This window comes from Ceraceosorus guamensis (genome assembly GCF_003144195.1).
Source record: "Ceraceosorus guamensis strain MCA 4658 unplaced genomic scaffold IE81scaffold_193, whole genome shotgun sequence".
NCBI classification, from domain to species: domain Eukaryota; kingdom Fungi; phylum Basidiomycota; class Exobasidiomycetes; order Ceraceosorales; family Ceraceosoraceae; genus Ceraceosorus; species Ceraceosorus guamensis.
Genome location: NW_020290188.1, coordinates 1 through 12,936, shown reverse-complemented (window position 1 = coordinate 12,936; position 12,936 = coordinate 1). Strand labels below are relative to the sequence as shown.

Sequence of the window (12,936 nt, the reverse complement as noted above, 5' to 3'; positions counted from 1 at the left end):
CCCCCCCCCCCTCGGAACCCGCAGCGATGTGACTTGCGAGTGCACGACTCGACTGGAGTGGCAGTGAGAAATTCGTGCGCCGCCAGATCGAGGAAGCGTGAATTGGAATTTGTGTTTGTATTCATCCCGTCACTGGCGCTATGGACATTGCGTGATCGCTTGCAGAAGAACAATGGGCGAACCCTTCCATCGCGCGACGAGCATGTGGAGATGCCGCACAGGTGAACGGCGATCGTCCTATAAGAAGGCAATCAAATCTTACCGCAGGCCGTTCCTCTTGGCCCCCTCATCATTGTCTTATACCTCACACGAGACTACACTCATCGCTTACACCCCAGCATAGCTCAACATGACGTACGCTGACACTCTGCCCAAGAACCCCGTGAGTAGGTGTGCTGGATACAAAGCCTGAATGAGGGGGGGGGAGGGCAGCAGAAGCGCAACAGTCTCGTGAGCTGAATTGATCGAAATGGAAATACACGCCCAGGGCGAGGCGGCGCAGGATAGACACTCCCACAGTCTTCCAGGTGGACAATCGGGTCCCAACAAAGCCGGCAACACCGCCCCGTCCGGAGCGGCGATCCTAGGCACCGAGATTGGCGGACAAGCCGATGCTCGTAGAGAGCGCGCTCAAGCTATCAAGGAGGGCGACGTGCTTCCTCCAGGCACCGAAGCGCATGCCAATGCTGGACAATTGGGTTTTGGAGGTTATAGCGGTGCGGATGCTGGCGTGCAGGAACCCTCTCGAGGTGAGAGGCAACAATTGCAACAGGAACGCAACGAGGAATGGAAAGGCAGCGATGCTCGTGAGTATCTGGCGCACGCGCGGGAGGGGCCGACGGGAAATAGGTTACGCTACGCTCAGATGCGTGTGACTTTGCTCCATTCATTCACTCTCACTGACTGCAATTCCGCAACTTGTCGACTTGCTCGCGCTTGTGCAGCCGACCTCGGAGCCATTGCGAGGAGCAGCGCCGCCTCGGGTGCCCACAACGCTGCCAATCGATCCGCCGAAGGTGATTTCACAATGAGCGGCAATCGTCGTCAAGACGAACTGTTGGATACCGTGGGACGCAGCATAGGAACGGAATCTGGCACTGGCGCTCATGACGGTAGCATCACTCGCGATGCAGGCGTGAGTAGAAACGCGCTGCTTCTTTCTCCCCTACCAAATCGTACTTTCGCTCATGCTGATCCAATTCCCATTGGGCACGTCTCCTTCACCCAGACCGGTCGAATTGCTGATCCTTGAGCGCAACGCAGCGCAGCGAGCGCAAAACAGACGGTGGTTGGCACGCACATGTATCGCTACAATATACAAGTCGCAATCACAAACCTCGAAACACGATCACGCACACGCTCGCCCCGAGACTGGCTTTGCAATGGTGTAATTTCCCACGAGCGAGAGAAAGGGGTCCGCATCGTCGCGTCTAATTGCCATATATCGACCTTCCACCAAAAGCCGTGGCAGCTTTAGCCTGTTCCCTCGCGATCCTTTCCGATTCCCTTGTAAGCCTGTGTTGTTCCCTACGTTGCGCCTCGCGCTGAATCACCATCCTCTCCGCCACCCTCTGAGCTAATTCCCTATCCTTCAATCCTTCTTGTCCCGCCTTGCTCAATAGACCAACCACTAATTCTGCAGTTCTAGTGCTCTCGTCGTTGGCAGGAATGGCGTACGTCACGATCCTAGGATCCACATCCGTATCCGTGACTCCGATGGTGGGGATACCCCTAGATGTAGCCTCCCTGATAGCGTGAAGATTAGCTTTGGGGTTCAAGACGATCAATAGATCAGGTTGAAGTTCCCTCATGGACAACCTGACCAGATCCAAGCGCGATTGCAGCTCCGCCTCATCCTTGTCCGTCCACCCCTCCGACTGGCGCTCCTTTTTGCGCTCCGCCCTGTCGCGCAACGTCTCCGAGTAGTGATCCGCTCCCATCAACGTAGCCTTGGCGAGCAGGTTGGGCGCATTGGTCAAAACGCCAGGCATCCACCTGCTCTTTGTCACGTGAAATCCGTTCCTTCCCAACCGTTTAGCAGCAGCGAGCACGGCGTCTTGCGTTCCAGGAGCCGTTCCGCAAAACAACACCACACCGTCCCTCTTTGTCGTCTCTCTCACCACGCTAGCCGCTCGTCTGAGGGCGGGCAGAGTGTACTTTTCCAAATCAATGTAGGCTATATCGTGCCTGAAACCGTAAACTTGCTGAGCAGCTTGTCGAGACGTGTTTGCCCGAGAGTGGCCTACTTGAGCAGAAGCGGCGACCAAGTGCGACAGCGTCAACTCCCTCGCCGTCACGGGCGAGAGTCGGGCTTGGACCGGTCGATAACCCGTTTGACGCGTTTGAGTGGAAGTCAAAGGCATCATTGCGTCCACTGCGAAAAGACGGGCAAAAGTGTGCAGCCAATGTGAGCATAGGGTGGACACGATGCTGACGGGGGCCATGAATGCGAATGGGGGAAGCCGCTGAATCGGTGTGCCCACGTAAGCGCTCCGAGAGGCTTCGGAACTCACCAGCAGCGCTTCTTAGCGCTTTCCTCCTCAATTCAGCCTTGTGCGCATCCAACGAAGCATCGCTTTGACCTGCACCTCTCGAGCTTCTGACTTGAAGCTTTGCATCTTGTGGCTCCGTTTGTCCCTGAGTAGTCCTCTCTAGCGCACCACGAGGTGAAGAAGGCGTTTGCGCTTCGGCAGCGAGGCTGTGAGCACCTGGTCCTTCGGATCCCACGGCCGATTCAAGACCTGCAGCCTGGGTGGACACGGATCTGCATCGTTCGCCATTCAAGCGCGCCATCATCCGAGCGCTCGCGCTCTTTTCAAATGCCTTGCGACTGCTCTTGAGCGGGTGTGCGTGTGCGGAACATGTCGTCAGCAGACCGCGGCTCGAAGTGGAAGCGAGCGAGCTGGCCATCTTGTCTCTGTGTATGGACAATGTGCAGCTTAGCGAGAAGGGAGGTGCGTGAGCAAGTGTGCGAGTGTGTGCTTGTGTGGACTGGAAGGTGCAACGGCATTTACGACGTTGGAAGATGACGACGATGATGGAATTTTGACCTCTTCATCCTCCTCTTCACCAAGAAGCCCTCCAGTCCGTCGATCGCGCCAAGCTTAAGAAGACGCAAGCCACGTGGATCGCTGCAGAGCAGTGTGATACCACGTGACTCGTCGCGACCACACGAGCGCGCGCGCGTTGGATATGATGCGAGACTCCAAGCAAGGCGCGCGCGATGAAGCGAGGCATGCGTGTTGGCGGTGTTGCTTTGCTTTGCTTGGCTTGCCTAGCTTGCTCGATCGATCGAGTTCCATAAGTCGCAGTCAGCAGGCGCGCGCGGGGTTTGGATAGAATCCACTCGAGCAAGCAGCAGAGCAGCTATAGCGAGGCCCGAACATCCTTGAAGCTTTGGAGTGTCGGATCAACAAAGACTGTGACTCGTGACTCTCACCACCGGCACGAAGATCGACCGACTGATGCAACAGGGACGACTACCATTCACCTTCATTCCTACACTCGGTCCTCGCCTCTCCGCGCCCACACCCGCAGACATTGTACAGCGAAACGACTAGCTCGGAAGCCGCATGCCTCACGCACGCTTGCATCTTGCGACACTCTACCTCGCTTAGTCGATCATCATCATCATCACAAACACAAGCTCGCGATGAGCTCCTCCGTGAGTTGGTCGGATGCACACTTGCAGACGATGATTCGACACGCCTGCATTTGGCTCATGTCGCGCCCTCCTCCTTTCTTGCTTGATCGCCATCGCCATCGCCGTCGCCGTGGCAGGACGTGGATGCGGGACGCTCGAGTGGTCAAAGCCGATTGCCGCGAGGCCCCAAGCCAACAGCGTTGCCCCGAGCTGGCGAACCATCGGTCAAGCGCATACCAAGCACCTCCAACGTTCGGCCCCCTTCCGCCACCCGCGTGCCATCCTCCACCACAGCTCGTCGAGGTGCGACATCCGCAATGGGCAGGGATGTGCCTGCTCCCAGCTTGCCTCGACAACCTCTGAGCGTCATCAATGCCCGACAAGCCAGCGTGGGTCGCAAAGTGAGCGGAATGTCGCCAAAGGGAAAAGTGGCGGTGAATGTTGGGCGCAGAGGCGTGACGGGTGGTGGAAGACGTGCAAGCGGCGTGAGTCTGAGCGGCGCTTCTCGCCGACAAACCCTTTGTGACTGACAACAACGTTTCCCCGCGCCTCTCCTCGCACATGCTGATGGGTAGGGCCGCATGAGCGCGCTGGAGAATCAATTCACCACGATGAAGGACCTGTTTGAGAGGGAAAGACAAAACACGGCAGAGCTGTTGGCTCGCGAACAGGCAGAGAGGGCGCGTCAGGAGGACAAGGTGAAGGCGTTGGAAGCGCAGCAAGCCAAGTTGCCTCAAGGCGTGCGCTCGCTTGCAGCGGATGGTGTTGGTGCCGAAGAGGTGAGCGTTGCTAGGGTGCGCGTGCGCGTACGCGTTATTTGCGATGACTTGCACTCACCCCTCTGCTCGTTGCTGGACTGCCCTTTCTACTCGAGCACAGCTTGAGAAGCTGAAAGCCAAGCATGCAAAGCAAGTTCGTCAGCTGGAAGAGGCGTTGGAGAGGGAGCAAGAATCGCTGAGCAGGCACAAGGTCAGTGAAGCGCGCTGCGTTTGTATGCGTGTGTTTCGACGAGCGCTGAAGCGGGAGCTCTAAATCGTTCGACTTGCTCACGCGCGTACAGAGATACTTGAGCGAGCGAGATGATGCGCGCGACACGCTGGAGAGCGAGTGCAAGGCGCTGGAGAGCAAGCTGAGCGCAAAGGATCGACAGTTGCAATCTCAACAGCAAGACATTGCTCGTCTGGAAGAAGAAGCGGTCCAATTGCGCTCATCCACCGCTCGCATCGAAGAGGAGCTCAGAGCGGCAGAGACGCTTCGACGCAAGCTGCACAACGAGGTGCAAGAGCTGCGAGGCAATATCCGCGTATTTGCCCGCGTCAGACCTCAGCTGCCCAGAGAGAGAGAGATGAGCAGCAGCAGCAGCAGCAGCAGCGGTTTGGCCAGCATCCACTTTCCCGATCCGCGCGAAGCTGCTTCCATCGAGCTGTTGGCCGCTGGAGAGAGCGCTGTGGGGACTGCGACCATGAAGACGCACGCTTTCAGGTTCGACAGGGTTTTCCAACCCAGCGCGACGCAGTCGGACGTGTTTGAAGAGGTGGCGCATCTGACGCAGAGCGTGCTGGATGGCTACAATACCTGCATCTTTGCCTATGGTCAGACCGGATCTGGCAAGACCCATTCGCTTGAAGGAAGCGCCAATCTGCACCTGGGCGCCGCGGCTGTTCCAACGCAGGATCCCGAGGCTGGTCTGATCCCTAGAGCCGTGCAGATGTTGTGGTCCACTGCCGAGCATCTGCGCGCCAAGGGATGGCGGTACGAGTTCGAAGGCCAGATGCTCGAAATTGTGAGTGCGCGCGCGCGCGCGCGCGCGAGGGTTGTGGCTGGCTGGCTGGCAGGCGCGGTCCGGTGTGTTGACGCAAAGTCATACCATGCGGACTGCTTGGTCTGTGATCCACTTTTTCGCAGTACAATGACGAGATCAACGATCTCTTGGGCAAGCACGAATTGTCGGGCAGCAGCAGCGGCAGCAATCGGAACGAAATGAAGCACGAGATCAAGCACGAAAAGATGCGCACGTTCGTGTCCGATACCATCGTCGTTCCTTTAGAGTCGCCGAGTCAAGTCTTTACGCTATTGGCCAAAGCCAAAAGTCGAAGGCAGACGGCAGCTACGCTGATGAATGAACGATCCTCTCGATCTCACTGCGTCTTCATCTTGCGCGTAAAGGGCGCGAATGCGCTCACGGGCGAGAGCTGCGATGCTACTCTATCCCTCGTCGACCTGGCGGGTTCGGAAAGGGTCAATGCGAGCGGGGCGGACAAGGATCCGGTACGCTTCACGGAGACGAAGAGCATCAACAAGTCGCTTTCCAGCTTGAACGATGGTGAGTAGCGACGCTGCGCTGTGTGTCTGGTAGCTTCTCGCAGTACGCAAGCCGGGCCCTCGCTACCGTATAGTCATGGCCCTGTGCTGACAATTTTTGCCTTGTGTACGTTATTTGCAAAAGTCATCACGGCGCTCGGCAATGCAAAGACGGGCGGACACGTACCCTACCGCAACTCTACGCTCACTTGGTTGCTCAAGAATTCCCTCGGAGGCAATTCCAAAACGCTCATGCTGCTCGCCATCAGCCCCATGGCGGAGCACCTCAACGAGACGATCAACTCGCTCAGGTTCGCTTCCAAAGTCAACTCTACCGTCATTGGAACGGCTAGGCGTGTGCGGGCTAGCGAGTAGAGAGAGAGAGAGAGAGAGAGAGAGAGAGAAAGAGAGAGAGAGAGAGAGAGAAGCATCGCGGAGTGGCTTCGGCTCGGCTCGGCTCGGCTCGGCTCGGCTCTCTCCAAGAAAGCTAGTTGCGCTGGCGCTGGCGCTCGGGCCCGATTGCGTCGCTGTCCTTCTAGCTTATGCTCGAATCCCATCGTTGTGAGCCCTCGCATTCGACCTTCTTGCCCTCATCTCAGATCTTCTGGCCGCCCCCCTCCCCCCCGTCGTTCCCACCGCGGGCTTCCTTTCGAACCATTCTCAGAACCGTTCCCATCCTGCTGCGCAACGACACTCCCGCAGATGATGCTCTTTGCACCGTCTACACACGAAATCATCTTGTTAGCGAGCGCGCAACGTCTGCAGTCACGAGTCGATTGGTGTTGCATAGCGGGAACGCACGCGCGAAAAAAAAGCGGAAGGTGTGGGGGTGTGGGTGGCGGGGAAAAACTTTTGGGGGGGGGGAAGGCCAACGTCTGATAGCTCGCACGCAGTGCCAGTCCATTCCCAGCGCACTCCGAGCGTTCAGCGAAAAAGGAGGCGTTGGACAATGAACACGAATGGAGGGCCTGCTTTGTTTTACCAATGACTTGGCAAGTCTTTTTGCCGTGTCTGGCCCATGCGCAAGAGAGAGAGAGAGAGAGAGAGAGAGAGAGAGAGAGAGAGAGAGAGAGAGAGAGACTGATCTGCTACCCCGATACGACCAACCGCCCCTAGGCCACCTTGACGACCATCTTGCCCTTGTTGACGCCGCTGAACAGGTCGATGAGGGCCTGCGGAGCATTTTCGAGCCCTTCCCTAGTGTAAAAATTTCTCTTCAGCTTGCCCTCTCCCAACCATTTGGCAAAGTCTGTCCTCGCTGCGTCGTACTTGTCGGCGTACTGTGGCGAGGCGTCGGGGGGCGTGGCGGTCAGCATGGGCAGACCAGCAGCAGCAGCAGCAGTGCAAAAAGCTGGTTGCGAGCGCCAAGCGCAAATGCGAAAGTTACGCTCCGCTTCCGCAAGAACTCACGTCAAACACGATGAAGCCTTGGATCGTGGCGCTCTGACCAATCAAGGCCAAGTAATTCTTCAATCCGTTCGTCACCCCATTGTAATCGCTGATAGCACCGCAAAGCGCGATCCTCGCATGTTTCCTCAAGCATCCCAGCAACAGGTCCAACTGCGCTCCTCCCACATTATCAAAGACGCAATGCGCAAACTTGTGCTTCCTCACGATGCAGTTTCGCAAATCTTGAAAGAATGTGGGTGAGCGATAGGAAAAGGCATCGTCGGCGCCCAATTCCTCCTTTAGCCACTTGACCTTGTCGTCTGATCCCGCAGTGGCGATGACCGTGCAGCCCTGCAAAGCGAGATGAAGAGGAGAGGGGACTCAGATCGCTCTACACGTGTATGCTTGCTTGATGTTCGAGGATGCCATGCTCACCTTGATCTTGGCCAGCTGTACCACGATGCTTCCTACACTTCCAGCTGCACCAGTCACCACGACGACGTCTCCCTGCTTAGCCTTGGCAACCTCGAACAAGCCCTGTACAGTTGGCAGTAGAGCGATTCGTACCTCAGCAGTGTAGCGGGCGCAGGACAGCTTCCAAGGGACCCAGCGTCCCCCCCATCGTACAGGCGCACCATCCCCAGACTCACAAAGTAAGCGGTCAATCCCGAACTGCCAAAGACGCCCAGGTAATCGATCAGTTCGGCTCCCTTTTTAGCGGGCGCAGCTTCGACCAGTTTGGCCGGAAGAATGGCGTACTGTTGCCAGCCCGTAGAAGCGGCAATGGGATCGCCCACGGTGAAAGAGGGTGACTTGGAGTGCACAATCTCTCCTAATGCTGCGCATCTAAAGACTGCGTGGCATGCGCAGCAAGAGGGGTCGCGAGGGGGGTGGAAGCGTAAGGAGGTGCAGACGATGAGCGCGCACACCCCCATCTTGTAGAGGCTAAAGCCAGCACTCACCATCTCCGATCTTTGCCGGTGGCAAGTAGCTTCGAGTATCGTTGAGCCTGTTTTGCAATTTGAAAAAGTGGCAGCATGTACGCGGCCCCGATCCATCAGCTGCTGCCCTCCCCCCGACACGTTACGCACAGCATGGGCACATTCGACCCGCTCACCATCCGCGCATGGCCGGATCTATGGATACATATCTGACCTTGATCAGCACCGATCCATCAGGCACATCCTTCTCTGTAGGTATGGGTGATTTCTGAAGTGCAAAGGTGCCCGACTCCAAGGAAGGATTGACGGTTCCTTGAATGCCTGGGCGCTCCCGAAGGATGATCTGGGTGTTCTGAGACATGCTTTGGATGGCTGTGTGCGGGAGGAGAGACGCTTGGAATGAGATGTTGTTGAGAAGGCCGCAGTGAAGAGAAAGCGTAGCGTTGCGTTTGGTAGGAGTTGGCGTTGTGAGGAGGAGGGGGAGATGCGTGCACACGGCGTTGAGCGAATTTATGGCTGATGCGATCGATTGCATTTGCTCGGGTGTTGAGGTGCGGTGCTGGTTAATTGGTTGCATGGAAGGAGTGAGCAACCCCATCTCCTCCCTCGCAAGTGCAAGTACAAGTTGACCGCTTCGGATAAAGCCATCAACCGACAGCCGGCCGGGCGGGCGGGCGGGGGGCTGCCGCTGAACCCCATGGCATGGCATGGCATGATGCAGCTAGGTCGGACGCGCCACTGCGCCACAATCACGATCGACTTAATTGCACTCGTACTCGTCATGACTGCGCGAGCTGCTGCATCGACGGCGAATCTGCCGCACAAGCCACGCAGTCGGAGGCAGCTATAGCTATAGCGCAGCCGCGCTCGATCCCGTATATATAAGTGGTTGCTTGCACCGCGCGAGCTGCTTTTCGACGTGGACGCAAATGGACCGCGTACATGGGTCAGCGGATCTATACATACACGTCACGCAACGCACACTTTGAATCGTTGCGATCGCCATCTGCTCTTGAGAATTTGACTCTCACTCACCACTGGTCCACCTCACGTATAGAGAGGTCATGATGGGCCTGGTTGAGTTCGGTCTCATGACTTGCATGATGGCACAACGAATTGGTCTCTCCGGCCCACGGCTCACATCTCGCGGCAATGTTGTAGTCCATGCTGTCCTACATTTCCAGCTCCTTTCCCTTCAAAGAGCATGGAGGGGAGAGAAGAAACGTCGCAGTCGTTTGTATCTTCACGATGTCACCTTTCACTCACTGCGCGGCTTTGCAGTCTAATCGTATGTATATAACTCAATCCAAACATATATATATATATATATATATATATATATAGCGACTGCTTGCTCCTTTTGCGCCGCGGGTAAACTCCAGCTGCCGAAGAGCGCGCGCGCGTATACAGCCCCGGCCAGAGATTCATCACGTGATGGTATGCCCGATGGGCTCGAGCGAACGCGAGAACGCGAGGCCCTCTGCTTCATCACCCTCTCGACCGCGGCCTTGCTTCGGCAAGCTGTCATGCGCACATACATCTCTGCCTCACGACGAGCTGATGAGAACAGATCATCTTGGGTTCTGGATTCGTGTGGTGAGCTTGTAAGCAGGAGTTTCGCTTGCGGACAGCGCACTCATGACTGCACGATGAATGTGCGTGTGCCGCTCCGAAAGTTAGAGTCAGAGTGGGGGGGGGGCTGGTCTCTTGAATACGAGCATACAATCACGTGAATGACGGATTCAGAAGTAGCTAAGCTCGACATCACGGTCTCTCCCACTCGCGGCTGGCTGATGCGAAACGGCTCGAAGGGGTTTCAATCACCGACAAAGCGTGCGTGTTGAGCAGCACACTTCAATGTCTCCGTGAAGCGAAAAAGGGGGACAAGTGAGCCTGCTTGCTGCACGCGAAGCTCCTGCTGGTCTTGCTTGTGCAGCGGGATCTCTTGTCGAGCATAGGGATGACTCGTGCACCGACATGTATATTATTGGCTCAGTGATGATGTGAGTCATTCGTCATTCACATCGACTCGTAGCTCTCGCTGTACACAGACGCGTGAGTGCAAAGACTCCCTCGCCTCCGCCGCGCCTGGTCGTCGATTCGACGAAGACTTCACACATGCATGCATTGCATTGCATTTATGCAGCTAGGCGTCGTCGTCGTCGTCGTCGTCGTGATCGTCGTCGTCGAGCGGCTGTGCTCCGCACTCCTACGGGCCAAGTCGGAGCAATCATCGATCGATTCATCGACTCACGAACTGCATCGAGGCGTCGCATCAGACAAGCCCCGCACCGACGAGAACTCGCCATCATGTTCTCGCAGTCACGAGTGAAGGATCGAGTCTTCTTTCTGATGGCTCGATGCGTGGAGCATCTAACATATGCAGTCAGAGTGAGCGTGGCGTGCTGCACTGCCACTGCCACTGCCACTGCACCCGCGCTTTGCCTTGGCTCGCAGCTATAGGGCACAAGCGAGATCGGGATTGTATGGCGTGGCACCAAAAGAGAGAAAAGGGCCGTACTCAGACTCAGACTACTAGTAGAGTAGCTGTGCAGGTGGGGCTGTGCGAGCTAGCGTGTATACAGTAGGTGCCAAATGACGAATGCGGTGCCTTGCATACATCTTCATCTTCTCTCGGCGTGCTGCTGCTGCTGTCAGCGCAGACTTGCGTCGCACTCACGACTCGATCACGACTGCATTCGCGAAGCAGCATCGAGAGGCTGCACCGTACCTTCTGCTCGACGCAACGCAACGCAACGCAGCGCAACGCAACGCTCCTTGCGTCATGCTCGTCATGCAGAGCCAAAACCACACCCGTAGCCAGGCGCTCGCACAGCAGAAGCACATCACAACTCACCAGCGACCTGCATGCGAGCCTAGCTGCGACTTGCACACATTCATGCGCAGCGGGACATTCTGCATGGGCGCTGGCAGCAGCTGCAGCAACGGCCAGCCAGCAGCCGAGTGTAAGCCCATCGAAATGCCGGAATCTTGGGTCGTGCATGTGCCCGAAGCACGGCATCAACATGCTCCGCATGGCGTCGTGAAGGGGTCGTCGCACTGCGTATAAAGAACGCGAGAGCCAGATTGCGTTGGTTGAGATTGCGCCTTTCCCTTCCTCGCTCACGACTCCGACCTGAACATTTCCCCCCCCCCCCTCCCGCACGCGATTGCCATCCGCTATTCCCCAAGCACACATCCTCTCGCGCAACTTTTCTGCCCCCAAGATGAAGTTCTCTGCTTCCGCCATCGTTGTCGTTGCGGCTTCCGTCGCTGCTTCCGTCGCTGCTGGCCCTGCGCCTGCCCCGACGGCAGCGCCCGCTGTCAAGGTGAGAAAGATGATGGAGGAGGAGTCTCTGTGGACTTGTGGAGCGGGCGACGGTCTGGTTGCAAACTGGAGGAGCTAAGACTGTAAGGACGGCAAAGCCAAGGAGGAAGGTGGGGACATCGCACGCCCTCAGAAACGCAGAAGGATGCACTCGCATTCAGACTTGCGCGAGCTGACGAACACTTCCTTTTGCCTGCCTGCCTACCACTCTCCTCCCCCTTTGCCATCGCCAAACAAAGCTCGAGGCTCGCCAGGGAACGCTGGCAAGCAGCATCGACTTGGCCAGTCTGACCAGCGGTCTCGGAGACCTCAGCTCCATCAGCATCCCTGCAGTGGGCGGTATCGACCCCTCGGTGAGCGCGCACCTTTGCAAAGGTCCTTCTCCCTTTTGCCGAATCGCAGCTGATCAATTGAACATGGCACGTTGCTCCTCTTTTCGGGGGACAGATTTTCGAAAGCTTCTCGAACATTGCCCAGTTCACGTCCGAGAATCCCAGCATCTTTTCGCAGATCCAGAGCATCTACGTGAGTTGCGCTTTCAGCTCCTTCTCCAGCGTGGGAAGAAGGTGGGGGCGAGTGAAAGGCCTGGCGGTTCTGGCTTTGCGAGCAGACTTGAACTGAACAGCGCTTACCATCCCGGCCATCCCTTGCGACAGTCGGCCAACCCTGGACTCGTGTCGTCGGTGGTCAACGCGCAATCTTCCGAGCTTGCCGCCGCCGTCGGTTCTTCGTCCGCTGCTGCCATCGTCTCGCAGGCCAACTCTATCCTCACGGCCAGCGGTGCAGCGCCTACTACCTCCGGCAGCAGAGCCGGCGATGGAGCCATCGCCATGAGCCCTTCTGGCTTCGGCATGACCGCCGTGAGCTTCTTGGCAGCCGGTGCCGGTGCTCTGCTTGTTGTCGGAGCTCTCTGATCGACGTTGGAGGTACCGAAGACGCCCCATACGGCGTACGAGATGTGTGGAGGCACGTATTGCCACCTCCTCCACCTCGCAGTGCCAGACGCAAGGCTCCCCAAACGCGATCTCGGCGTCATTTACAGCGCACCTGATCCTCCGCCTGGACCTGTTGTACACACCTTTTTGACCTTTTGCCGCTCACGATGGACACGAATGATTACATTTTATATATCATCAAGACGTGACCTCGCACGCAATAGAGAAGAGGGGGCGAGCGCGAAGCTAGCTAACCTTGTCGTTTCGTTTGTGCGCGAGTTCTTCCACTCTTCAGACTCGCGAGCACGCTCGCAACGCGATCTTTCATCTGCACGAGCAGCGGCGGGCCTTTCGATCCGCTTGCATGCATTTCTATGACTGGAGAGCTGCGATGGGGGG

The 12,936-nt window shown here is 57.2% G+C and overlaps 7 protein-coding genes across 7 annotated transcripts; 2 read left to right on the top strand and 5 right to left on the bottom strand.

Annotated features, from left to right (window-relative positions):
• The first annotated feature begins 9 nt into the window (after window positions 1–9).
• On the top strand, window positions 10–1,347 carry IE81DRAFT_327170 (hypothetical protein). Its single transcript, XM_025515030.1, has 4 exons — window positions 10–382; window positions 488–806; window positions 945–1,135; window positions 1,229–1,347. The coding sequence occupies exons 1-4, from the start codon at window positions 350–352 to the stop codon at window positions 1,250–1,252; spliced, it is 567 nt and encodes a 188-aa protein (XP_025365921.1). The 5' UTR covers window positions 10–349; the 3' UTR covers window positions 1,253–1,347.
• IE81DRAFT_327169 (ribosomal protein S2) lies at window positions 1,299–3,034 on the bottom strand. Its single transcript, XM_025515029.1, has 2 exons — window positions 2,514–3,034; window positions 1,299–2,374 (listed from the first exon to the last, which is right to left on the bottom strand). The coding sequence occupies exons 1-2, from the start codon at window positions 2,908–2,910 to the stop codon at window positions 1,431–1,433; spliced, it is 1,341 nt and encodes a 446-aa protein (XP_025365920.1). The 5' UTR covers window positions 2,911–3,034; the 3' UTR covers window positions 1,299–1,430.
• A 255-nt stretch (window positions 3,035–3,289) lies between these two features.
• IE81DRAFT_327168 (kinesin-domain-containing protein) lies at window positions 3,290–6,762 on the top strand. Its single transcript, XM_025515028.1, has 7 exons — window positions 3,290–3,664; window positions 3,781–4,128; window positions 4,219–4,422; window positions 4,523–4,612; window positions 4,704–5,426; window positions 5,549–5,966; window positions 6,090–6,762. Exons 1-7 carry the CDS (start codon window positions 3,653–3,655, stop codon window positions 6,317–6,319), a joined length of 2,025 nt encoding a protein of 674 aa, XP_025365919.1. The 5' UTR covers window positions 3,290–3,652; the 3' UTR covers window positions 6,320–6,762.
• A 294-nt stretch (window positions 6,763–7,056) lies between these two features.
• IE81DRAFT_295853 (NAD(P)-binding protein) lies at window positions 7,057–8,635 on the bottom strand (the record flags this gene model as incomplete). The annotated part of the gene is made up of 6 exons (XM_025512116.1): window positions 7,057–7,224; window positions 7,355–7,684; window positions 7,769–7,870; window positions 7,984–8,186; window positions 8,296–8,342; window positions 8,451–8,635. The coding sequence occupies 6 exons, from the start codon at window positions 8,633–8,635 to the stop codon at window positions 7,057–7,059; spliced, it is 1,035 nt and encodes a 344-aa protein (XP_025365918.1).
• On the bottom strand, window positions 8,619–9,582 carry IE81DRAFT_78418 (hypothetical protein). The gene is made up of 2 exons (XM_025517636.1): window positions 9,310–9,582; window positions 8,619–9,181 (listed from the first exon to the last, which is right to left on the bottom strand). Exons 1-2 carry the CDS (start codon window positions 9,438–9,440, stop codon window positions 8,785–8,787), a joined length of 528 nt encoding a protein of 175 aa, XP_025365917.1. The 5' UTR covers window positions 9,441–9,582; the 3' UTR covers window positions 8,619–8,784.
• A 1,139-nt stretch (window positions 9,583–10,721) lies between these two features.
• IE81DRAFT_78246 (hypothetical protein) lies at window positions 10,722–11,771 on the bottom strand. Its single transcript, XM_025517635.1, has one exon. The coding sequence runs from the start codon at window positions 11,522–11,524 to the stop codon at window positions 10,802–10,804; it is 723 nt and encodes a 240-aa protein (XP_025365916.1). The 5' UTR covers window positions 11,525–11,771; the 3' UTR covers window positions 10,722–10,801.
• On the bottom strand, window positions 11,472–12,735 carry IE81DRAFT_327165 (hypothetical protein). Its single transcript, XM_025515027.1, has 3 exons — window positions 12,259–12,735; window positions 12,050–12,127; window positions 11,472–11,955 (listed from the first exon to the last, which is right to left on the bottom strand). The coding sequence occupies exons 1-3, from the start codon at window positions 12,544–12,546 to the stop codon at window positions 11,599–11,601; spliced, it is 723 nt and encodes a 240-aa protein (XP_025365915.1). The 5' UTR covers window positions 12,547–12,735; the 3' UTR covers window positions 11,472–11,598.
• Window positions 12,736–12,936: the final 201 nt, after the last annotated feature.

What these genes read in the sequence shown, in the direction of transcription:
- IE81DRAFT_327170 (XM_025515030.1), top strand. Translation starts at nt 350, where the DNA reads ATGACGTACGCTGACACTCTGCCCAAGAACCCC. An exon ending in ATGGAAAGGCAGCGATGCTC is followed by an intron (nt 807 to 944) that starts GTGAGTATCTGG and finishes GCGCTTGTGCAG; the next exon opens with CCGACCTCGGAGCCATTGCG. An exon ending in GCATCACTCGCGATGCAGGC is followed by an intron (nt 1,136 to 1,228) that starts GTGAGTAGAAAC and finishes TCCTTCACCCAG; the next exon opens with ACCGGTCGAATTGCTGATCC.
- IE81DRAFT_327169 (XM_025515029.1), bottom strand. Translation starts at nt 2,910, where the DNA reads ATGGCCAGCTCGCTCGCTTCCACTTCGAGCCGCGGTCTGCTGACGACA. An exon ending in AGCGCTAAGAAGCGCTGCTG is followed by an intron (nt 2,375 to 2,513) that starts GTGAGTTCCGAA and finishes GTCTTTTCGCAG; the next exon opens with TGGACGCAATGATGCCTTTG.
- IE81DRAFT_327168 (XM_025515028.1), top strand. An exon ending in ATGGTGTTGGTGCCGAAGAG is followed by an intron (nt 4,423 to 4,522) that starts GTGAGCGTTGCT and finishes ACTCGAGCACAG; the next exon opens with CTTGAGAAGCTGAAAGCCAA. An exon ending in AATCGCTGAGCAGGCACAAG is followed by an intron (nt 4,613 to 4,703) that starts GTCAGTGAAGCG and finishes ACGCGCGTACAG; the next exon opens with AGATACTTGAGCGAGCGAGA.
- IE81DRAFT_78418 (XM_025517636.1), bottom strand. Translation starts at nt 9,440, where the DNA reads ATGGACTACAACATTGCCGCGAGATGTGAGCCGTGGGCCGGAGAGACC. An exon ending in ATACGTGAGGTGGACCAGTG is followed by an intron (nt 9,182 to 9,309) that starts GTGAGTGAGAGT and finishes GTCGAAAAGCAG; the next exon opens with CTCGCGCGGTGCAAGCAACC.
- IE81DRAFT_78246 (XM_025517635.1), bottom strand. Translation starts at nt 11,524, where the DNA reads ATGGCGGAAGCAGAGAACTTCATCTTGGGGGCAGAAAAGTTGCGCGAG.
- IE81DRAFT_327165 (XM_025515027.1), bottom strand. Translation starts at nt 12,546, where the DNA reads ATGGGGCGTCTTCGGTACCTCCAACGTCGATCAGAGAGCTCCGACAAC. An exon ending in ACGAGTCCAGGGTTGGCCGA is followed by an intron (nt 12,128 to 12,258) that starts CTGTCGCAAGGG and finishes AGCGCAACTCAC; the next exon opens with GTAGATGCTCTGGATCTGCG. An exon ending in TTCGAGAAGCTTTCGAAAAT is followed by an intron (nt 11,956 to 12,049) that starts CTGTCCCCCGAA and finishes GTGCGCGCTCAC; the next exon opens with CGAGGGGTCGATACCGCCCA.